The sequence below is a fragment of the Eucalyptus grandis genome, chromosome 5 (genome assembly GCF_016545825.1).
Source record: "Eucalyptus grandis isolate ANBG69807.140 chromosome 5, ASM1654582v1, whole genome shotgun sequence".
Classification (NCBI taxonomy): domain Eukaryota; kingdom Viridiplantae; phylum Streptophyta; class Magnoliopsida; order Myrtales; family Myrtaceae; genus Eucalyptus; species Eucalyptus grandis.
Genome location: NC_052616.1, coordinates 54,485,769 through 54,511,327, shown reverse-complemented (window position 1 = coordinate 54,511,327; position 25,559 = coordinate 54,485,769). Strand labels below are relative to the sequence as shown.

The 25,559-nt window shown below is 40.1% G+C and overlaps 1 protein-coding gene and 1 pseudogene across 1 annotated transcript; both read right to left on the bottom strand.

Moving 5' to 3' along the window:
• Positions 1–2,471: 2,471 nt before the first annotated feature.
• LOC104446728 lies at positions 2,472–3,413 on the bottom strand. The gene is made up of 4 exons (XM_039312414.1): positions 3,344–3,413; positions 3,078–3,142; positions 2,849–2,899; positions 2,472–2,764 (listed from the first exon to the last, which is right to left on the bottom strand). Exons 1-4 carry the CDS (start codon positions 3,374–3,376, stop codon positions 2,491–2,493), a joined length of 423 nt encoding a protein of 140 aa, XP_039168348.1. The 5' UTR covers positions 3,377–3,413; the 3' UTR covers positions 2,472–2,490.
• Positions 3,414–20,184: 16,771 nt separating this feature from the next.
• LOC120286393 lies at positions 20,185–23,035 on the bottom strand (annotated as a pseudogene).
• Positions 23,036–25,559: the final 2,524 nt, after the last annotated feature.

Below are 25,559 nucleotides of genomic sequence, written 5' to 3'. Positions count from 1 at the left end.
GTGTCATGTAGGATGGTCAACATTCACATTAGTGACTTTCTACCTAAATTAACTAGATGAATTAAATTAGTACAAATATAAAATAGTTTATGATTAAATTAATTCAATTAAAATGTTTAAGACTAAATTGACACAAATGCATTAAATTTATGAAATTTTTGGTACTTTTTCAATTAAGTTATAAACATCCTATTGACACCTAATTTATTTTTTCAAATACATATTAAAAAAAAAAAAAAAACGCGAGAGGGGTTGGGTCGGGTGAATCGACCTTGGCCCAACTCGCCCCTTCTCTCTTGAGCTGTTTGGTTCGACTTTAGGCAAATGCCTTTGGCCAAATGCAAATACCTTTGAGGTAAAGGGATTTTCAGGAATGCTTGAACGTTTGGCAAATTATAATTTAAAGGGCATTGGAAAGTGACTTTAGTATAAATACCATTTGGTAAACCCAATATTTGCAAATGGCTTTTATTATTATTTCAAAAAAAAAAATCTGATGAAACTCCATCGCCGACTACCCGACCAGATCGGCCACTTTGGCGAGGCTAGACGAGGTTGCATGAACCAAGATCTGGCCGCGCCGAGGCTGCCCGAGGTTGCGCGACCTTAGGCCTCCTCGTCGGCGGCCGATCTAGGTTCCTAGACCTTGGGCAACCTTGCCGACAACCGGATCTAGCCGGCGACGGTTGGGGTACGAGGAAGATGCTTAGTAAAGAAAAAAAAAGTTAATAGATGAACAGTAGAGAATGACTAGCATGTTGAAAATGCTAGGTGCCAAAGTAGGTCGCTTTGGGCTTTTAGCATTTCAAAGGGAAGCATTTGGGAAAAGAGAGTTCCAAATTTCCCAAATGCTGAACTAAATACCAAAAAATTTCTCCCGAAGCCCATTAGATGGGCTGAACCAAAAGAGGCTTTCCTCTCCTTCTCGTGCGGCTCGGCCAGCCTCCCTCTCTCTTCGGCCGGGCCTGCTCCCTTGGCTTGTCTTCTTCCTCCTACTGGCTGGCCTTCGCGTGCGGGACCGCAAAAAGAAGAAAAAGAATGCAACAACAAAGGTTAGAGGCGAGAGGAGGCAAGGGGAGCGTTCGACCGGAGTTGGTGGTCGGGGGAAGCCACGCGCACCGGCCGGAGGGATAAGGGGGAGAGGACCATCTTCACCGAGACGATTTTCGCCTAGCCAGAATCTTCTTCCATGCTTCGTAGAAGCGTAATTTCTAAGCATCACAAAGGAGAGCACGGCCTTTCCACGAGGAAGAAGCATCGCTCACCATCTTTGTGGTGCATTTTTCTTTAAAGAGAAAAGAGCATTTCCCATCTTTTTTTCTCTTGAAACTCACCCGACTAGCCACCTCCACCATCTCCATCCGGCTACCTCCTACCAAATGGCCTTTCACATTCATCGTCACCTACTTTCTTTTCCTCCAACGACGTCCCCTACTCATCCTGGTGTCTTTACTCTCACGAAATGAAAAAAGAAGAAGAAGAAGCATCTTTCTCTTTCTCTTACACGGGCACGGTCGCCTTTGAACCCCGCACAAAACCTTAGAGCCACGGGATCGATCGACGCCGCCCGCACCTCCGAGCGTCATCCGCCCCTCGCCATTCGTTGTCGCCGTCCCCGACCTCGGTGGAATCGACGAAGCTAGGCACGAGTTTGGAGTCACTATTTTCAACCTTCACCGCCGGCAATGTCCGCGGCTTGAGGCCGCCAAGCCGAGTCACCGATGGCATTTCGGGCGAGTGGAGAACGCCGTGCCCATGACCCGAGCTTTGACTATTGTGGGCATCTACTTCGGTTTACTTATGACATCCCTTTATTTTTACTTGCTTGTTCTAACAAATGCGCTGATGTTACGACGTTAGGAGTAAATCCCGGTAGATGATGCTCGAGTGGAGTAGATAGGTGCGGGGAGCCTAAACCATTTTGATTAAGCAAAGTAGGGGAGGTTGAAGAATGAAGATGAAGATAATAAGACAAAACGGAAAAGGACAAAAAAAAAGAAGAAGAGAGAAAAGAATTAAAAGAAAGTAAAAAGGAGGAGAAAAATGGAAAGTGCGCATTAGGGGTGAGCGGTTCCCGGTTCCTTACAGTTCCGCTTGGAACTCGGAACCTACCCTTGGGCATGTACGGGTTCCTCATTTTTGGAACCTAGAACCTACCGTGAGAACCAAGAACTTGGAACCTACCCCGTCACGGGTTCCGGGGTCGGTTCCGGGTTCCAACAGTTCCAACGGGTTCTTTTTTTCATTTTTAGTTTTAAAAAAATGCTTCTATTGGAACTTACCGAATGATTAATTAGCCAAGCTATATTCCCTTTATTTGTGGCATCGATTACAAGTTCTTCATCGATCTTGAAGAGCTGCATAATGTCTCGGCATGTTTAGAAGACAACCGACGAGATAATGCAGATCATGATTTCAATGCTAATCAATGAACCCGATGAGCCAAAGAGACAAAGCTTTGGGAGGGAAAATCATGAAGAAACACACTTCCTAAACTCCACTCTTTATGGTAATGAAAAAACGAAAAACATTTGAGAATATAAATCGATGTACTTGTCTCTTTTTATCATGTCCTCCATTTCCAAGAATAAATGAAAAGTATAATGACAAATATAGCATTTCCGTCCAACTAAAGCATAACATGCAAATAATGAGGTAGTTTTCAGAAGAAGGTACCATTTCTCCTTCCTGAATATTTCTTCGAGCAAAGGGTCCCCATCCATGTATACCAGATTTAGAAACATATTCGATGCTTTTCTGTCCTCTCGAAACAGTAATTTAATATTAGCCATTATGAAAGACACATCAAGCAAAAATGCGATGATAAAAATTGGAGGAGCAAACGTACTTGTTAATGACCATGACATAGTTATAATCAACCTCTTGGCTGTCGAACCTTCTGCATAATCATCCAAGTAAAATCATATTTTTCCAGGACAAGGCAGCATGCACCATATAGTTTTTAGTCAATGGATCATAGTTGTTAAATCTTCTAGGCAATAGACTTAACAAAACGGCTCTGGACATGAGATTGAAGCAGAGAATTAAAACATGTAGACAAGGGGAACCAATCTAACCTATGATCGGCGCAATATATCAACTTCTTTGTTATTTGACTCCCACTCTTCTCCAGGCGGTGTAACTGAAAACAAAGATATAGAATCGGTGTAAACTTACATGAGTATCTATCTAACATATCCTTCCTTGAAATCTAACGCCAAAGAAAATAGAAAGAAAGCAAGAGCGAGCGTCGAATAGATTAAAAAATCCAGCTCAAGAAATTCTACCAATGTTAGTTCTGATAAAAGTCATGAAAATAATATATATCTATATAAGGACTTACTTCCATGCTGTGTCCTGCTCTTGCAGCACACATAACTTGAAAATAAGTAGGACATCTGCTGCATTGAGTGCAGGGAACCATGAGTCCGCTTACATATTACACAACTCGCACCACAAGCAAAGAAAAGCATTTGAAAAGAAGCACCGAGCATCTAGAAGTTAATGGCAAATAAACTAAGCAAAAGAGACAACAAACAAAATCAACACATCGAGACTCAAATACTCAACTCGAACAAGTAAGCTGCTATAAAGCTATTATGAAATCAGGTTCTCCTCTATTGCTAAACGCTTTTATCATTTCCACAATAAGTACAATCCACCACATCAAAGAAACAGCAATCTTCAAAACTGTAAATCTAAATAAGTATGGATTACCTTCAAAAAAGAAGTTGGAGGAATTCTAAGTATTCCGGTGGCTGGTTCCATTTTCTAATGATTCGAAAGCCAACTTCGGGGCAAAACCACGCGCATGTGACATGAACCCAGAGCGGCTCGATATCCGTTGGCTTCAAAGCACCCCTAGAGACCAGCATTTAAGCAGTCAAAATAATTTCAAGCAAGAAAATACTAACTCACACAACACCAAGACATAGATTTAGAGCAAAAGTCGACAACTGTGATAATGAATTTCATATGATACGGCTTCCTCAAAATCCCAATAGTAATATTCTAAAAAATCAAAAGTGATATATCTAATATTGTCACCATGAACGTCAAATAATTTAAAAGTATAAGAAACAACATATGAGGACAATAGGAGATTAAGACATTGAATCTAACCTTCTACTGACAAAGACAACACGCCTCCTCACATCGGGCGTTTCACATGCCCCGCAAACCCATGAAGTGAAGTCTTGGACGTTGTTTACCCCCATAACATTCTTGATGCACAGCTATTTGACACCGCAATCAAGAGTGAATCCAGTACATTTACAGAAGAAGACAAACTATCTAGTGACCTTTGATTCAAATACCAAAAAAAAGGTGGACAAATGCTATCCGAAAAGATATAAGACCTGTTGCAGATTATCATTTTGTTATAGTCCCAATCTTCAACCCATCTACATACGGCACACCTTTCCGTCATCCATTTAGCAGAAACAGGCACATAACTCTCGCCAAAAAGATAAAATAAATAATAAAGCACTTCATTCATTCCAAACACTAAGATTCTTTTTCTTCGCAGCGGGGAATTTCGCTCGCAAACTTCAGCCTCTAGCTTTTGTTCTCGAAATATCTGTCTCTTGATATAATAGTAAAGGAAGGAATTGGATATGAACCCGATGGTGTTGTCGGTCCGCATGCGAATCCGGTGAGGGATGGGCCTGTTTCCGCCTCATCTTCTTCACCAGCTTCTTCTTGATCGGGCGACGGCGAGCACGCGGCGACGGTGGCGCGACGGCGACGAAGGCACGAGTCTCACAGCACCAACGGCGGCATGAACGGCGCACCGAAGACGGGCGGCAGCCGCGGCTCAACCCACGGCCAAGGGGGGAAGAGCTCGGTTCGGGCGGAGGTGGTGACGGTTCGGAGCAACGATGGCCGGACGGGTGAGCAAGCGGCAGCAAGAGGTGGTGATGGTGGCTTGGGACGGCGGCGGTGCCTCACGGTGGCGCGGACGGCAAGACAGCTCGTCGGGCTCAACGGTGAGACAGCTTGTTGGACGAGCAAAGTGGGTGGTGGGGGTTTGGTGGCCAAGAGGTGGTGGTGAGTAGGGCGTGGGGCGGCGGTGTGGTGGTGGGTGAAGCAAAGAACCGGCGAGAGGAAGGAAGAAGAAGAAGAAGAGGTGGGGGTTCGGCCGAGAGAGGGGGAAAGAGAAGAGAGAGAGAGAGAGAGAGAGGAAAAGAAAAAGTGGGGGCAGGAAGTGACGTGAGGAGGAAAAGTGGAGAAAAGAGAGAGAGAAAAAGAAAGGAAAGGGGGAAAGTTGAACAGAAGGGGGGGAATCGCATGGAAGAAATTAGGTTTTTTTTTTAACTTTGCCTGTTCCGGTTCCTCAGGTTCCGGTTCCTATGGGAACCGGAACCGAACCGGGAACCGGAACCGGTCCCCTTAGGAACGGGAACCGAACCGGAACCTCCTCCGGTTCGGTTCCGGTTCCCTGTTCTACTGAACCACGCTCACCCCTAGTGTGCATGGGTGTTCTGTTATGGGCTGGGCTCATTTCAAATGTGAGCCAAAAATGAGTTAAAAATATAAAAATTCACGGGCTTTTATAATTAATTCCGAGCGGCCTTTTAGGGTTAATGTTTTTGGTCTAACCCGATACAATAGGGTTCGGGTCTGTTTAGTTGGGTCGGGTCTCTTGACCCGGTCCGAATCCCTTTTTATCAACAATAAATAAATATTAAAAAGAACAAAAAATCAGTTAAAAATTGAAATAAATAAATAAAATTAATTAATTAATCAAAAATTTAAAAAAATCGAAAAATATTTTTAAAAAAATTTCAAAAATCCCAAAAAATCGTAAAAAATTAAAAATTAACATTCATAAAATATTTTAAATTAATCCTTTAGGTTAATTTCTTTTAAAATGTAGGAGTCTTTCAATTTAAAATTATGCTTAAGTATGACCAAGTCCTTAGGGCTCTACTTTAGGGTTTCAATTGTCCTTAGAGACAAATGCCCTTGATTGTGCAATATTGATACGTTTATTATGACTTCCCTTAGCTTAGTTAGGAATTAATCTTAATTGTTAAATGCTTCTTTTCCTTGCAATTTAATCAATGCCTTTCCCGATTATTGTTTGTTACTTTAATGATTGTGCACTCGCATGATTACCTCACACGTTAGTCGAAGAGGTGTAAAATTAATGCAGACCGCTTGACAAAAATCGTTTTTTTTTTCAAAATGAACAATATTAGGTACCGAAATGGCACTAATAATTTAATTAGTGTAATCAAATCCCGAACCTAAATTTTCTAGTTACGTAGGAAGTGAGGTATTCTTATATGCATTACTTGATTTCTAGCCGACCCCAATAGGCTGGTGGCAATTCATTCTTTTGAAAATTTTTATACTCTTAATTTGAACATCCAATGTCATATGAGGTATGGGCTTGGGAGAGCTTATGTCCGATCATGGAGTGTAGGCCCATTTTTTAGGCAATATCTCTAAACTTATTCCCTTCCTCGAGAGGTAGGTCGTAACACATTCGGATTGGAATTTACTTTTCCCTACTCTTAATCTTGTTAGGTTCACACTTTAATTTTTTCTAACTCTTAAAATATGAAATTTGAATAGAATATACTAGTTGACATATAAATTCGCTCATGTAATATTTTCATATTTTTTTAAAAAATTTTATAACATTTTAATTTCAACGGGTAAAAAAATAAAGTACCTTCTACCTATATATTTCATCGGAGGATGATCTTTAGGATAGTCAACATGTTTCTCATCAGCTTAAAAGTCTATTCTTCCGAGAAGAATATGTACGATTATTACATCATTATTGCTGGGAGTAAACAAAAAAAGAAAAAGAAAGTTGAAACTAGTTCTGATTTTGTCGTATTGACCGTGCACAAAGAAGATTAGTGGGCAATGCCGATGGGAATGGAATGGGAGAGTACGATATGGTAGAAGGACGACCACAAAGTTTCTGAAGCAATGATTCGACGTAGAAGGCTTCTGATATAAGAAGGAAATGACTTGCAAATTGAATGGATCAACCGTATATTGAACTCCTAAGCATAGCCTTGACCCTAAATTTCGATTTACAGATGGCTATTAACCACTAATGATAGAAGTTCTTTGTGGAGTTCTCTATGATACATCGACAGCGATATCGACGGCAAAAGCCGCGAGATACACATCACCCGAGTGGTGAGAGGCGGCAGAGTTGTGAGGGGAGAGAGTGAGAGACAGCTCAAAGGGCTATTTTGTGGGTTTTTCTCGTTTTGGCTAGAAATTGGCGCATCAGTGTGTTTCTTTTTACTTGTTTGAGTTTGCTCTTCATGTTATGTTGACACATTGCTAATTAAAAGTTTCGTGAATGATTGAATGTGGTCGGGCAGCAGCATTAACGCGAGTCACTCGAGAGGGGGCCAGCTCTCCATAGGTCGTTAGTGAAGGCCATCCGGCAAAGGCGGGTCAAGGGTGCCACCCTCTGAAATAAGAAAATCAACTTTGCTTTCTACATTTCACTATTTCCCTATATTCCATTGAAAGAAGATATTAAGACATAATATCGTTATGTAGTGTGAAGCAACAACAAAAATGTCTTTCGGAGATTATATTAAATCGATACAAGTTATAAGAGAGAGAAGCCAATAAATTACTTGAATAGCTTGTTTTGTACATCATGTTAGATGATGAAGTAATATTTGCATCCTGACATATTTTCTTCAAAAATTGACTCTTCAAAGCAAATTGCATCTATCAAAAGCTTGAATTAAATATTTATCTATTCGTGTACCTTGCATGGTGTTTTATGGATTTTCAGATAAATGGGTATGAGTTTATACCTCTGATTATAAAAATAAATAAGAGCTTCCACTCTATTTCACCTTTCTATTGCATATTCTCCGATTAATTTTCTAATGAACTTACCACTTTAAGCCTTTCAAAAGCATAAACTTATCTTAACAGCAGCTCGCATAGTCTTATTTCCAAAGATCTAAAGCTCTAAAAGTAGCATAAAATTCTTTATCATAAGTACAATAATTCTTGTGGGAATTATTCAATTTCTTACTAAAGAATGCAATAGGCTTTCCTTCTTGACTAAGAACCGCACCAATTCTCACATTAGAAGCATCACAATCAATTTCAAAGACTTTATTAAAATCTGAAAATGCAAGAATTGGAGCCGTAGTTACCTTTCTTTTAGGGAGTTTGAAGCTTCGTTGTGCCTCTTTAGTCCACTTGAAACTTTCTCCTTCAAGCATTTGGTGATAGGAGAAATGATGATATTGAAATGCTTGATAAAGCGGCGATAAAAGATGTCAAACCATGGAAACTTCAAATATCATGAATAGAGGTTGGAATGGGTCAACTTATGATCACCTTCACCTTGCTAGAATCCATCTTGATGCCCTCCTTAGAAATAACATAGCCTAGGAAGACAAGGCTATTAGTAAAGAAGTGACACTTCTTTAAGTTGACATATAACTTTTGCTCCCGAAGAAACTCAAAACTTGGAAAAGATGCTGCAAGTGTTGCTCATGAATAGAGCTACAAACAAGAACGTCATCAAAATAAACGACACAGCTGCTAATGAATGGTTTGAAGATATGATTCATAAGGCGCATAAATGTACTAGGAGCATTAGAGAGGTTGAAAGGCATGACCATCCACTCATAGAGAGGCCATCTCTTGTTTTGAAGGCAGTTTTCCATTCATCTTTAGCTCTCATTCGAATTTGATGATATCCACTTCGATGATCAATCTTAGAAATGATAATAGCACCATGGAGTTGTTCAAGAAGATCATCGAATCAAGGAATAGGATAATGGTACTTGATGGTTATCTTGTTTACCACTTGACTATCAATACACATACGCCACGACCCATCCTTCTTTGGCACAAGAAGAGCAGGGATCACACACGGACTCATGCTTTTTCTCACCATTCCTTTAGCCACAAGTTCATCCACTTGTCGTTGAAGCTCTTCATGCTTTTTTAGGGCTCATTTGATGTGTTACCTTGTTTGGAATGGTGGCTCCCAAAACAAAATCAATACAATACTAAATTCTCTTATGGGTGGAAGATCGGGCGGAATCTCTTTCAAAACAACATCCTTAAACTCTCGAAGAAGAGGTTCTACTTGAGAAGGGACGTCATGGTGTTCTTCATTCTCTTATAAGACCACAAGAGCATACGCCTCTGAGGATTCTTCCAAAGCCTTATCAACTTCAGATTTAGAGAGTAAATTATTTCCTTCCCCATTAGATGGTTTAGAGTGCTCTTCATTTTAGAAGGACCCAAGGTGATTTTAACTCCATCTTTCTTAGAAGCATAAGTATTCTTGAACCCATCATGCTTAGTTTTTCTATCCAATTGCCATGGCCTCCCCCAAGAAGCAAATGACAAGCATCCATAAGAACAATATCATACCACATTTCATCTTTATATATTTTTCCGATGGAAAATTGAACAAGACATAGCTCATCAACCCTTACCTCATTCCCTTTGTGAAGCCAAGAGAGCTTGTAAGGTTGTGGGTGCTTTTCCGTCTTCAGGTGCAACTTCTCCACCATGCAATTTCCTCCATCAATGATGACATCACACACCTTTCCATGAGAAGTGCATCGAGTATGAAAAATATTATTCGAAGCCACATACCATCCTCACTAGGAGTAACATTCAAGACACAATGAAGAATTAGAAACTCAACTTGATCTCCATAGATAACTTCATCTTTCTCCTCGGATGTTTCATTTGTACCAAGGGAATCTTCACATTGCTCTTCCTCAAGTTCTTCTTATACTAGAGAGATGATCTTGTGATTTGGACATTTGATGCAATATGTCCAAAACCTGGACATTTGAAACATCGGATAGAGTTACGGCGCTTGGAACTTGACACTTCATCATTCTTAGGAGTCAACTTTGAAGCGGTCGCCCTAACATAGAAGTAGATGCTCTCTCACCCTTAGAAAAGTCTTCTTTATTCCGATATTGAGAGGTATGACCACGAGCCTCTTTAAGTTGTCGATCTACCTTAAGTACAAGTTGACAAACATCATTATCAATCCAATAAGGTTGAAGTTGGATAACATTACTGATTTCATATCGAAGTCCACTAGGTAACGGGCAATAGTTTGCTCCTCTCCTTCAGAAACATCACAAACCATCATGAGGTGATCAAATTCCGCGGTATGTTCTTCCACAAATAGCTCCTTTTGTTTGAAATTGTGGAATTGAAGGAAAGTATCTTGATGATAGTTTGGTAGTAAAACTTCTTCTTCAATTCTTGCCTCATCTTCTCCGACGTTACGATACGGCTTCTTTCTTCATGAGCTCTTTGTTTCTTCAAGTGCTCCCACCAAATTGAAGCATTCTTTTTAAGTTTGATAGCAACTAGCTTCACCTTTCAATCATTCGAAATGTCTTTGTAGTCAAAGACTTTCTACAGCATGCTTCTGATTGCATCTTCTCTCAAATTCAGGAATATCAACCTTTACATAGGAATCTTGCTCAATTCCATGAAACCTTTGATATTGACGTCGAGGAAGTTCTTCCTCACTTCAAGCACGACTTCAAGCACCCACAAAGGGGTTGATGTCCTCTTCATCAAAGGGACCATTTTCTGAATCATGACGCGACTCATCACATTCCGGATGTTCAAGCGTTGCAAATGCTCCTACAGTTGTTGCACTTGTCTCCTTAAATCATCCACCTCCATGTCTCGTAGGTCTCTTTCCGAGCTATAGAAGACACAACTTTTGGTCCACGTCGATGATGACCAGCCATTGAACCAAAGCTCTGATATCAATTTGATGCTAAAGAAAGTGTAGAGAAGTAGGAGGTAACACAAGTGAGAACTAAATTGATATATCGCTTGCCACTCGTAGGAATCCACCTAAGAGATAAGAGCATAACAAGAAATACTTCTTGTTCTCAAGCCGAGGGTTAAATGACTTATCACTCAAAATAAATCTACATTCTTATTTATCATAGCATGTTTATATAGACGAACTTGGAACAACCCTCCAAGTATGAGTAATTAATAAGACTCTTTAGGAAGACAAATAACTCATAAATAAATACTCGAGAAACCTTATACACCTTTACTACACCTTGAAAATATAAGAAATAAATATTAGTGGGTGTAGCTATCCAAGACTTGCTTGATTTGATGAATGTGAACACCCTTCAAAACACACGATTACCAAAGTATCGGTATGGTTACCAAAGTATTGGTAACTATGCGATCGATAGAACTTTCGTTGAATCGATATTGCCTCCGAATGCTCCGACATCAAACTTTCGAGATATATGTAGAGAACTCCGTCGAATTGCTCATCTGAATAATTCCTTCCTGAAGTGCCAACTTTTATATTCAATTTGCTAATCTAGAACCCAGGGCTCTTTTAGAATATTAATTAGGTTGCGCATGGTAAAATTTTTGTTTCTCAATTTCTCAATTTCTCTGTTCCTAGGAACAGGTTTGGAACAAATCCATTTGGTAACGCAAATTGATTTTCTATTTCTGAAACAGATTTCTGTTTCAGAAATTATTTTGGTGAGAAATCGAAGCTAAAATTTTAGCTTCTCTATTTCTGAAGTAGAAATAGAAATTATTTCTTATCCATCCCCCTTCTTCCTTCAAGCAAACATTGACTCCTTCTCTCCTCACTACCATAGCTTTCCCATTCCTTCTCCTCACCTCAACCAAAAACCCTAGCGACTCAAAGCTGTTCATCCTCGCCATCGCCGCTCATCTCACCGTTGCCGTCGCCATCACCGTTGCCATCGCCCTCGCCGCTCATCTCGACCCGCCAATTTGCTCCGGTTGTCTCGCGGACCCGCCTCGTCTGTCCGCGTCCCCAGCACTCGGGCTCCAGTTGCCATCGCCCAGCCGCTCGTCATCGCCCAACCTCCAAGAGCCTGCCGCCGTCGCCCATCTCCGTTGTCGTCGCCCATCTCCAATCGTCGTGCGTCAACCGGTCGCCGTGCCCATCTCCAGTATGTCGCCCATCTCCGTCGCCCATCTTCGTCTAAGCGTCCCCTTCCACTCTCGATTCCCGCTGGATCCGGCCGCCCAACCTGGGCCACCGTCGCTGTCCGCCCATCTTCGTCGCCCATCTTCATCCGCATCCCCTTCCGCTCTCGATTTCATGGATCCAGCTTGCGTCGCCCCTTTCGCTCGATTCCTTACGAGGTTCGATTGATCCTTCCCTTTTCGCTCTTTATTGGTTGTTCTATGCTTGTTCTCAGGCTTGTGCTCGCAATTTGTGCCGCGAGTCTGGGCTGCTCTGTTTTCGCACATAATCACTTTGTGTTAATAAATGGTGCTCTTTTGTCTTGTCTCTGTTCTTGTTCATTTCTTCGGTTTTGGGGGTACTTGGCTTCAACCCTTTCTTCAACGCCCTAGCTTCTGGGCTTTTATAGTTTGAGTGGTTGTCATATAATTATGTTGTCCCTGCTATCATTTTATTCTGTAAATTCAAAGTTTAAAGAATGTCGACCGAATTGGTAATATTTTGGCATCCAAGAACAGACTCCCAATTCTTGTGGCATTTGGTGGTAGGTGCGAGAAGCAATTGATGTCTACTTGTTGATCCGTGAGGAGGCAAATATGTGAGTTTAGAGCCATCTTGTTTGGCATTTCCTCATTTTATCGTGATTTCGGCGTTTCACATGTTAGGTTCGTGTTATAGACCGTATACAATTTTGTTGTGGTGTCTTTGCTACTTGATAGGTACAGATCATTAAGGAGTTAATTCCTAACTTGCAAGGTATGCTACTAAGCTTTGGCTAAAACAAAGGAAGTGTATTCTGAGTTATAGTGTCCTGAATTGGTGCATGCTTAAACTTGTTAGATGTATATCTCCATAGTGAAACTCTATTAGACAATGCTGTAGTGCCCATGCTGGTTCTACCTCATGTAATTTCATGTTGAATTCCTGTCATGACCTCCCTTTTCCAGGATCTATGCTAGGTTCATGTTCATAGATTCATGCTCTGTCCATTCCTTACCTTTTGAACATGTGAATGGAAAGATCGAATTCATATCAATGCCGCATCGCTTCTTTTTACAGCTTTTATCAAATTAAATTACCATCACAAGCATCAAGAAGAGTGAGGTAAAAAGATGGGGACATCATGATTCATAGAAATAGATTTTTTTTTTTTTTTTTTTTTGTTATCAAATGGATTTCTGTTTTAGAAATAGAAATTTTGAATCGTTATCAAACGGGTTTCTTTGCTCGGAAACTTGTCCAGGAGAATAGAAATTGAGAAATTGATTTTTGGCTAGAAATCAATTTCTATTTCAGAAATTTTACCATGCTGCAGCCTTAGAAGACTATAATTCCCTCAATACCGTGCTTTTGGAATTAAATGGTTTAAATGGTAACTCACTTGTCGTATACGTACAAAAAATTCAGCCATTTACATCAAGAGGGACAAGTTTCATATATCGCGTTGACACCTAATTTTGGAAAAATCAAAATTACATTTTGAAAAGGAAAAATAAAAATGGGGAAGATTGATTTGATTGATTATGTATGGAAGTTTGAAATTCGATGAGTATTCAAATTTTGATAAATGTATAAATAATTGAAAAATCAGGCGAACAAAGGGCAAGGATATTAATAAAATGGAAGCCAAACCTAAAATCGGTGAGTATAATGATCGGATTGATAAATCAAAAGAAAAGTACAAAAAATTATATTCATCGGGTGAGCTGTTTGCAAAAATCAAACGAACCTCGGGATGCGTTTTTAGTAACGTGAGTGAAAAACCGAAATGTAAATTTGCGATGGCAAATCGGGCTGAAATTCTGTAATTCCCACAATCAAGGAAGCACAACTTTCTAAAGATTGTTTTCACTGTAAAAGGGCTACAGTTCGTGAGAAATGGGGTGCAAGAAATCGGGGAGCGAATTCAGAAAAAAATTTCAGACGACCAGAAAAATTCGAAAGAATTCGTGCGAGAGAAAATTCGTGCAAGGAAGACCAAAAAATCGTGAGAAAGAACTCGCGCAACAGAGACGGTAAAAAGAAAAGGAAAAAGGAGCCCCCCTTCTCCACCGTACAAAGTCAAAAGGAGGAGTCATTTTTTTTTTTTTTCCTGACCATTTGCAGAGAAGAAAGAAACCAACGGCGGCAAAGGGAGTGAGCAGAGAGAGGAAAAGTCAAAAAGAGAGAGTGAAAGAGACGTGAGTGCAGAGAGTAGACGTGCGAATAGGCAAAAGAGGGAGAGAAAAAAAAAGGAAGCAAAATAAAGTCACTGTTCATCTTCCTCCTTTGCACCTGCCGCACGCGTCTCCCATCGCCGCCGTGCCTCTTTACCCGCGACCTGCTGCTGCCCAGCCCGACGCCGGAGCTCCAAGCTCGCCGCTCCTGACCTCGCCGCGCCACCGCACCGCCTCCGTCCGAGCGCTCGCGCCACTTCTGCTGGACGCCGCGCCCCCTGTGATCCGTCGATCGCTGCCATAGCAATCACTTCCGTGCCACCCTCCTGGACACTGACATCCGCGCGCCACCGCGCCGCTCGCCTCAGCCCAGCACTCGGCGCCATCGCCGCACCAACGACGCCGCTACCACGATTCGCAGTAGCCCGCGAAAGCCCCGCACCGAACCCTTGCCGTGTCTCCGCTCACCACCGCCCAGTAGCTCGAGGCGCTGCTGCTGTCCTCCGCCAGACGACCCAACGCCGTTGCCTCCTGCTCGCTTGTCACCGGGCCAGAGTGCCGCCCGATTCGACGCACCCTGCGCCGGAGCTCGACGCCGTCGCCGCCCAGCAGTCCGCGACGCCCCGACGCCAGCCGAGCCCCGCACCGCTGCCGACGTCGCCACCCAGCGACCCGCGGTCCAGCTCCGCCTCCGCCGCTGCTCCAAGCTCGAGCCCCTCACTGTCGCCGTCCGCTAGCTCCCGCCGGAGTCCCGACGCCGGCCACCGTCCGTCCGGCGCCCATCAACGCTGCAGCAAGCCCTCTTTCTTTAGGTGGTTTAGTTTTTCTTTTTATTTATTTTGTTTTATTTTATCTCATTTTAGTTTATCTATTTAAGTTGTAATATTTGATGTCAATAAATTTTGTAGGCATTGTCCACTAGGATTTTGTCCGAATTAATATAATTATTAATTTAATCCGAGAAACATCGGATTACTTTTAATTATACTAATTTTAGTGCTTTTTGGTAGAATTTTAATTGTTAAATCATTATATTATTAATTTGATCCGTAAGATTTCGGATCAGATTTTTAATTATTTTGATCTCTTTGTCGTGATAATTAGGGTTAAGATAATCGCTAATTTGACCTCGTAAGACAACAGATTATTTTTTTCGATTATTTTAATCATTTATTTTGTTGATAGCTTAGATGTAATATTTATTTAATAATTACTTATCTTTTAAAAAAAACTAAAAATCATCAAAAAATCAAAAAAAAATAAAAATCTTGATTGAGCATATAGGACATATAGGTTTAATAAATTAGACACGTAGGTTTAATTAATCAAATTTTTAGGATTATATTTCTAGGATTGCATTTTTTAGATAATATTTTTAGGACTGCATTTTTAGATATTTAAAAAAATAAGTTAGGATTAGACTTAAATAGCCTTTTAGAGTCTTAGATATAATTGGCACATTTTCATATTCTTATCCTCTTTTTAAAATAAAATAAAATAAAAAAATTAAACAATAGTTTTCTAAGATAGGATAGGGTTTAAGTCAAATTAATCCCTAGAATAAATTAGAAAATTATCCCTTTTTAGATAGATTAATTAGGATCTTTATAAATTCTGAATTTCAATAAAAAAATCCAAAATACTAGGTGCATGTTAACTAGTTTGCATAATAGGATTATTTAATCAAAGCTTGTTAATTAGTGAAGTTAGGTCATGAGGTGCATAATAATTAGTTTGCATAATAAGCCCATTTAATTAAAATTTGCATATTAATAAGATTAAGTCATTTAGTTTAAAAATGCATTTTCATAAAAGAATTCTAATTTTTAAGAAAACCAAAAAAAAAAAAAAAATGATTGCTTGCTTTGTGTGATGCAATTTATTTATTATTTTTTATTTGAATGTTTTAATAATGGATGAGCACTCGTGTGGTCACCATTTGCATGATAGTAATTTAGCTTAAAATAAATCAAAATTTCCTGAAAAACATTTTTGAAATTAAAAGAAATGGTCGAAAGGGCATTAGAAAATTCTAGTGTAACCAAGTCTCCGTACCCTTAGTCTCCGGTTTATAGACTATTTATTTTACTTCGGTGTCTCATCGACCTATCATAAATCGATTAGTGGCGACTCTAGATAATAACCTCTTGCATATTTAAAAATTTAGATTTAAGTCGCAAATTGGTATGGGCTTGGGAGAGCCCGAGCTAAGTTTAAAGACTTAGTAGTCCATTAACCTAATTTTAGGTGATACACCCGAAAATTAGGTCGCGACAATCACTTAGGAGTTTTTATGCACGTTTGACTATATATTGAAAATTTGATGCTATCTTCTCTCGTCTTCAAAGAAAATCTTTATAACCAATCCAATCAAGAGGATACGTAAGGCCACGAAAACAGTAGTTTGTGGCCTTTGGTCACATTTTTATGTTGCCTTTAATCTGACCAAAGGCGAGAAATTTCCTGTTTTTCATTGTAGATTCAAAAGTCCCCTCTTTGATTGGATTAATAGCGAGTGGCTTAAGTTTTATTTAAGGTGAACAAACTTCATTTTTATCTCCTAAGGGTGTGGTAAAGGTGACAAACTGGTTCACCCTAAGGTGACAAAATCCAATATAGAGTATTATTTCTAGTGCCACCGGATAGGATTGATTAGCTAATGTTTCCAAATTTAATGTTGATTCGTTGAAACATATAAATCAATACCAATAATATAAAAATGGAACCTCCCTCAGTGAAGTAAATTGAAATTTGTCAGCTTTGGTTCATTATGTCGCCTTAACCTATTTTTCTTATAGCGCCTCTAGGCTTCACATTTTAATAGGCTGTTTAGATTCTTATAATATAATATATGCATGGAGTAGCCTGTTTTGTTTTTTAAGTTTGAAATTAAATTGATTTTCATTTTCTTTGAATTTTTAGATGTTGTGGGTGTACCCTTTGGTTTTTTCCTCGAAATCAATGCTCCTTCAAGGCCACTTTAGTGGGTTTAATCTCATGAATTTACATTAAAAAAATCTCATGAATTTACAAAAATGAAGAGAGAAAAAAATGAAAGAAGAGAAACCAGTTCGATTTCTATTTCAAACTGAACTAAGCCCAAAAATATGGTTCAGTTCAGTTCTTAACCACAACAACGTTTGATTTGGTTTCATTTTTCTTTAAATTGTATTTATACGATGTGATTTGGTTTGACGTCAAAAACCTAAACAAATCATGCCATGCTTATCCCTACACTTTACTATTTTCATGGGGCTTATAAAGTGCTCCATGGGTTTTAGGGCTGCGCATGGCAACGCTTCTCTTCGGGAAGAGTTTTTTTTTCAGAAATCGTTCTTTTCTATTTCTGCTCCGGGAACAATTTCGAGTAAAAAGAACTCGTTTTACACAAAATTTCTACTCTTGGAATATAAAAAAGAATAGAAATGCGTTTGGTAACGCAACAATTTCTTGTTTGTATTTATTCATTTTTTATTCTTGTCGCTGATCGCCGCCACCGCCCCCGCGTCGCGGGCCGTCAGCCCGCGACCGCGGGCGGCGAGCGGCGGGGACGGCGGCCGGAGTGACCGGTGGGCGGCGACGGCGGGTGGCGCGGAGATGGCGGCCTGGGCGACCGGCGACCCGGGCGGGCGGGGTGACCGGCGATCAGCGGCCGGTGACCGGCGGCGGCGGCGCCCGGCGGCGGCGGCACCGACGGCGGCGCGGCAACCGTGCAGAACGGGCGATGGCCGGGCGGTTGATGGTCCACGGCAAGAAAAGGAAATAAAAAGAAAATTAAAAAAAAGAAAATCAGCTTATTTCTAGAAATTGTTCCCGGGACAAAAAGCAAATTTTTTTGCTTCTCATTTCGCTCCAAATCTATTCCGGGCTAACTTTCTATTCCGGGAATAGAAAACAACTTGGCGTTACCAAACATGTTTACATTTGCTTTTTTTGTTCCTGGGAACCAAAGAACAGAAATTTTGGTACGATGAAAACGCTGCCATGCAGACCCTAGATGACCGGGGATCTTTGCATTAATGGCTCTCGGATAATTAAAAAAGAAAGCCAAAAAAGAACCTTTGATACTTCAACTTGGAAAACCACTTTTCATCTCGATCTTCAAGGGCGGGAAATGTTTAATTTGCATCCACGTGATACACCTACCTAGCTGTTTCTTGTTTTAGCAATCTTTGTTAACAAGTGAACCAAACTTAAGCATCATTTAGTATATTGGAGCATAAAACAAAGGGTAAGAGAGTTAAAGAAAGAGAGGACAAATAGTTTATCATGACTAAAAAATGTTTTTTTTTTTTTTTTTTTTTAAGATGAAAAAGTTGTTCATAATAGAGATGTGGAATCGGTGAGGATACAATGAGATAGTTGTTATAAGTTTTTTTAGCTGCACATTTAAAGAATCTAAGTTCTGTCATAAGATTCTAAAATGACATGAACTAAGCAAGGTAATAATCCCAAAAGCTCATAAATAAGCGGTAATTATTAGGTGAAAAAAATAAACATAAAATAAAGGACAGAATCCATGTCGCAAACAAGTTAAGTATGTTATAAAAGTACATGGACAAAAATTCCTGCCCAACCTGACCGAAAAGACCCAAAAATTTCAAGTCGGTTTCAATTCACATAATAAGTAAAGGATTTCAGGCAATTCTTCGGTAGGTTTTTTTTTTTTTTTTGTCCTCTCACTTTTGTTCCCAAGAATTCTCAAAGAGTACTATAATTCATCAGAACATAATTTTTAAGATTCAATCCAAAACTGGCAAAAATAAGATTGAAAATAAGAAACTTTACATGGTCTTAGACAATGAGATTAAAGAAAAAATGCAAGATACTCCCAAAATTAATCATTTAGAATGTCAGGCAATTTCTGGATTTCCAAGTGGCTTAAAAGTCGAGAGATTCTGACTTCTTTTTACATCACAAATAAATGAATAAATAAAATGGAAGACAATCCTTTTCGCATTTTTTATATAACTTGAAGAATCATGTGAAGATTTAACACTGCAAAAACATTTCAAGCCAACATCGATCCTTTGGAGTGAATGATAGAAAACTTGTCCGCATCATGTTGGGGAGTTGATGTCACTGTCATTATCCATAAGGACGGGTGAAGTACCAAGATTGATCCTTTTGGGAGGGTGAATGATCTGCAAACATTGACCTAGAGATGTTTTAGTCGTCGTAAATATTCTCTTTACGTAGTTTAAGATTGTAATATTAGGTAATCTTTTATTTTCATCAGTTTTTGATTTCCTTACAATTTTGTTGTAGAATCCCATTCATTAAGGGATTTCGTGGTGTATATATATTTGCTACAATTTGCTGATGCTAACATACAATATCATTTTCCTCGTTAAAAGTGGGATAGATCGTGTGGAGAAAATAAAAGATAATTTTTCACTATTTTTTGGGAAAAAAAATACTAAAATACAAAGGAGAAAAAATCCTCGAAAGCCCGAGCCGGTCTAAACCGACCTGACAACTTGGGGTGTATGTGGTTTTCGGTGGGGTCGGGTCTGGCGTGCTTTCATTTAAGGTCGTTCGAACTATTGGACGCCCCTACGTCCGTGGATATTGATATCACATGGATTGTTCAATAGAACAACAAAAGACAATAATAGAGAGAAACAAAGATAAAGACAGGACGTGGCTGCTTTTGAGAGAATGTAGCTGCCACTTTTGGCCTATGTGCGCCAGGTAATTAGAGGCATGCCCGACGAGACCAATACAATGCCAAGCTGCTTCCAGAATGTTACGGAATTGGGGCCCAACCTCACCAATGTTTGTTCTTTTCTTGGTGCCACTTTGTCCATGTTGGATGATATTTTTACTTAAAAGAAAAATTTAGAACGCGATCCAATCAGAAAAAAAGGTGGCTTTTCTAATACAAAGAAAAGGAAACAACCGCATCGCTACCGGTTTATTAGTAGTGACGACAAGCGCACTCATCAAACAGTTCATGTAAAACTAAATAGCACTTCTGGACGCAACATCACATAAGCCTCGAGAAGCAGATGAAATCATGCCGTGAATAGATGTTCATGTGCTTCATCGGGGGTAGAATTCAGTGATCGACACTCCATTGACCGACAAAGGTGCAGAGCCGCCGTTGTTTTGATCTTGTCCCTGGTCATTTGCTACGATGTTATTCGGCTGTTCCATCCGCCGGAAAAAAGGCGGGTCCTTGTGGCACTGGTAGACTAAGAGTTTGGCTGCCTCGCTGCGCTTAAGAACTATGCTCGCCATTGTCGGTCTATCAGCCGGATCTTCTTGAACACATAGAAAGCCAATGTGTATGCATCTTAGCACTTGGCTTCTGGAATAAGATTCTCCAATGCTGGGTCCGAAGGCACATCGTCTCTCCAATGCTTCAGAAGCCTAGAGCAGTTCATTTGGACACAACAAGTGAACCACGGAATAGTATTATTTAGCTTGAGGTCGCGAAACAATTAAATAATGATAATAATAACAAAAACTACACATAGCTTGCGAGAGTTTCACCTCCATCAGATCGGTAGTAGTAGTCATTCCTCTTGCCGCAAATGATCTCGAGGGAGGAGGACATGACTGTAAACATCGGACTTTTGAGAGAATTGCCCATGCATCGCATATTCCGGGACATGTACCCGCTGAAACCACCACCAGAACCATACATGTTGGGATGCCCATTGTCAATGTTAGTACCCTTATCAATTCTTAGCAGAAGCTACCTAATATTAAACTCCGAAAATGGAGAAATTACTAGGTTCCTACGATTCTGCTAGTGTTTGCCTTAGTTTGATCGACTCCAAAAATCCGCCATGCCAAAATTTGAAATCTTTGGGTTCATATCATTGTCCAGCAAGACGTTGCTAGCTTTTAAATCACGGTGAATGATTCGAAGCCGAGAATCTTCATGAAGATAGCGTCATCCCTCGAGCGATGCCTGATATTATATTGTAGCGTCTTGCCAATTTAATTGTTTGCTTTTGTCAAATGAATCTCGTGTAGTGATTTAAGGATGTGAATGAGATTAAGTATAATCTTGAAAGTCTAGGAGTTAGATTCGAAAGATGATATATGATATAATAAAGAAGTATTCGCTCAATCATCTATACCTAAGAGATGAAGATAAAGCCATTGTAAGTGGAACTAACCAAACACGAAGTAGTCGAGACTTTTGTTGGGCACAAACTCGTATATGAGTAGCTTTTCCTCTCCTTCCAAGAAAATCGAGCAATCTCACTAGATTCCGGTGCTGAAGCTTCGCCACCAACACAATCTCATTCTTAAATTCTTGGACGCCTTGCCCTGAGCTTTGGGATAGCTTCTTCACAGCTATTTCTTGCCCGTTGGGAAGCCTACCCTGCAAAAATTTGTAAAGGGGACAAGATCTCATGAACTCTCCACCTCTTTTTTTATCTTGTAAAATTGTTTGTTTACGTCGTTCACAAGATAGGGCCGTGGACATCTCTTATGATAATAAGAGTCGCTGACCAGTAATTCGTAGGGCTGAAGAGACAAAATCAGAATATATTCTTCATAAAAAGAGAATGATATAGCCTCTTAACGTCCATTGCGAATTAAGTGAGCTGAAAGTTCATGACATGGTTTTGGTTCAATAATGGTTGAGTTGTCAATGTACACGGTAAAAATAAACTACATCTAGCACTATTCAGCGAAGAAGCACTTTTTAAAAAAATTTCAGGTACCCTACCGAGCATCGAGTGAATTCTGAGACGTCTTTCATAATCACTAATATACCTGGTAAACCTCCCCCGAATCCACCTTGGCCAAGCTTGTTTTCTTGAGAAAAATTGTTTGTGGCGGCAAGCAAAGTATCCCAATCGAATTGCAAGGACTTCAAGGATGTGATCTCGCTTACACCTTCATGAGTGAACAACAAAGTCGTTTAGACTTGGACTTGTTTTTCGTGTCTTCCGGTCATAGCTTCAAAATATTTTGAGTTTCTCATTTGAAAGTTTCATTTTTGTGTTTTATTTTTATAAAAGGACAATCATTACCACTTCCTTCTTGTACAGCTTCATATTTCTTCTCTGCTGGCCTCCTCCGAAGGTAACAACAACTGATGAAGAGAAGCATTACAAAAACAGCGACTGAAGAGATGATAGCAGCCAAGGTGCCTGATCAGATGATTGTTTTTGTCAGCATAACTAAAACCATCAACTAAATTGCAATCCAAAAGAGTGAGTGCCCATCACACCTAACAGGGAATATTATGATTTCCAAAAAGTGTTGATTACACTTAAAAAAGAGAAAAATATTGTATAGTAGACTTCAGAAGTTACTTAAATGGCTTGTTAACAAGTGCCTTGGAAGGCATTCTTTAGCAAAATCCATTAGCCTATTAGCCCCCCTCAAATAAATTGATGAAGGTTTACATATTAATTTTGACCTTGATACATAAAAAATTTCATTTAGGTTCTCATACTTTTTGCCCTTGCAATGCACAAATTGCCCATATTAGCCCATGAACATAGGAGGATATTATTTTTTTCCATGAGCTTAAACGCCGTACCTTTGGCAATATCTACTTTGGGAGCCGGCGGAGTAGCTGGATGTGATGGAAGATGGAGATGGTGGAGAAGACGGATATGGACTGGGGCTTGACTCGAAAACTTGTGCAATTCCATCGGAAATTACAGCTCGGCTTGTAAACATAACCGCCTTGCCATCCGTGGCAACACCTATAGTAATCATCAATGGCTTCCCTCAAGCAACTCTCGCAATCATTTGGCAACAAGTCGGGACTACACTGTAACAATGAGTAGATCGTCTTGTTGTCCGGCAAGTTGTTCTGTCCCGTGGCGTACTTGAGCCTTGAAGTGCCGTCTGAAGCTTTGCTCACTAGTCTTTCCATCAAGTTCCTCCACACCTCATCGAACTGGTCTTGGTCCATGGTGATGCGGTTGCCATGTTGACCATCAAATACTTAGGACTCGTTTGCAGTATCCCATAGATTGGAGTGTCAGGTATCGGATAAAGCATGGCGGATCTCCGTTTCCCCAGGAGAAAACCGCCTTCTGGTAAAGGCACTTCATGACCAAATCTCGGACTGCGGAGCTCATGCAGCTCTCGCAGGTATCTGCCGATGAATCCCCTCGGCAAAAAGCGATGGCATAGATGGTGTTTGGGTTCTCGCCCGTGCTCGTGTCGTAGAACCCATCATGTGCAGCCACATTAGAGGCTAGAGAACTGAGGACGGCATCGCGGTTCTTTGCGTAGGGGCTGCTCGACGTGAAGTTTCGATGGTGTTGTTGCAGTATAGTGCATGGGATGGGTAGGTTCGGATCAAAACACTCAAAGAAATAAGGAAATAAAGGGTGGATGATGAGTGAACCATGTTACGGTTTTGATGCTGGTGGTGCTTAGGATGGTTTTGCTTGATGCAGGGTCGGAGATTGTCAGGCTATATACTGCAGATGTTACGTGATTGGTGTTTGTGCAGTGGAATTCACTTGTAAGTGAACAAGGTGAGGGGTTAAAAAAGAAGAAGAGAGGAAAGTACTACATGTCGACAAGTCAAAACCTTATACAAAAATAGCTTGATTTACTAAAACTACTTTACAAGACGATTTACCAATAGATATATTAGATTGTTGGTGATCCTTGACATAATTTAGTCATATTCAAAAACCCTAATAACCCGACATGTCATTGAATAAATTGATTATATAGAGCAGTTTTAATACCTTAAGCCCAGGACAAAAACCCGTGATGCTGGCTTAACAATTGTGAATTTTGGTTTGTCCGTATGGATTAGACGCACGTAACAAATTCGATTCCTCCACGGATTATCATTCATATAAGTAAAACCGGACTTTTTCGTCATTACAAATGGGAGATATCTCAACAGAAGGAACAGTCTCAGGATCAAAAGGTGTGGCGTGCAGTTGGGGAAGCCAATGCCGTCGTCTTGCATTGGTCACCTCACTTGGACTCAGTCAAGAATAACGAGAATGCTCGCCCGGCGCCCCCAAACGAGGGCAAGGATGTCTAGGGTTTGGATGACCGACAAATCGTGTAACATGGTTGCTCAATTGACCGAGTAACTACTTGAAAATAATGTACATGATTAATATCACAAAAAACTGCAAAATGATATATAAATAAAAATTTATCTCAAATTCATTTTTATAACCAAAAATCTCAAATTATTATGTTATTTACCTTTTGTTAATTTTCCGTTGAATTTTATTGTTGAATTGTTGAATTGTTGAATTGAATAACACATTACAATTGACAAATGTAACAATTTGGGTTTACGGCTTTGTAATTTTTGTTGATATTAATTCAATTTAACGAAAACTAATATAGGGTAAATTTGTTATAAAAATACTAATTTGGAGTTTTGTGTTAAAAATTATTTAAAGTAAATTTATTACAAATGTACCAATTTATGGTTTTTGTAATATTAATCCTAATGGTAGTAATGGTTCCGATGTTACTATTAGTTGCAAGTGACGATGTCACTGTCGTATTACATAACATCTTGTGTATATAAGCGATTTGTGTGAAGTGTTCGCCGAAGAACTTGCATGGGGAGTCGCTCCCGATGCCGATGGAAACACTAGCAACCTTGATTGAATTATGGGCGTGAACTAGTTCATTCGACTTGGAAAAAAAAAAGAAAACTATATGAGAAATTATTACTGATGTTACTATGTCGTGTAGGTAGTCACATCCCAATACTAATATCTTTTACATACAAGTGTTTTCTTCCTCTCATTTTCTTCCTCATTTCAGTGATTTAATTGTTAACTTTTTTTCACTTTTTTCTCAAGCCTTTTATTATTTATTTTAGAGAAAAAATGATTAAAAATTCAAATCATACTCACATATTTACTTTGAAATTTTTGTGATATCAAGAATTTTTTAAATTATGCTCCTTTGGTTCGGCTTTTGAAGAATGTATTTGCCAAAATGCAAATCCCTTTGGGTGAAGGGAGTTTTCCAAAATGGAAATATTGCTTGGTAGAATTTGCATTTGTAAATGACTTTTATTAAATTAAAAAGAATAAAAAATCTATTTTCTTTTTGAAGTCCTGCCACCGAACTGTCAAATTCGGCCGCTAGATGGCAGATTTGCGCGACCTGAGGACGCAGTCGCCTGAGGTCGCGCGACCTCAGGCGGTCATCGTCGGAGTCGCACGACCTCGGGCGGTCGTCGCTGGGGTTGCTCGACCCCGATGTGATCGTTGCTTGAGGTCACACGACCTCGCAGCCCGCTTGGGTCACATGATTCGAGCGGCGACCACGGGTCGTGTGACCGGGGTGTCGCTAAAGGTCCGGCGACGATTTGCCGGGGTAGGGTGACCCTGGCCCCGAGCCGATGTCGTCGGTGCGTGGTTGCGCGCGCGACCTCTTGGCCGTGATTTGTCGGCCTCCGATCGGCTTCCATGCGGTGGTTTTGAGAAGATGAA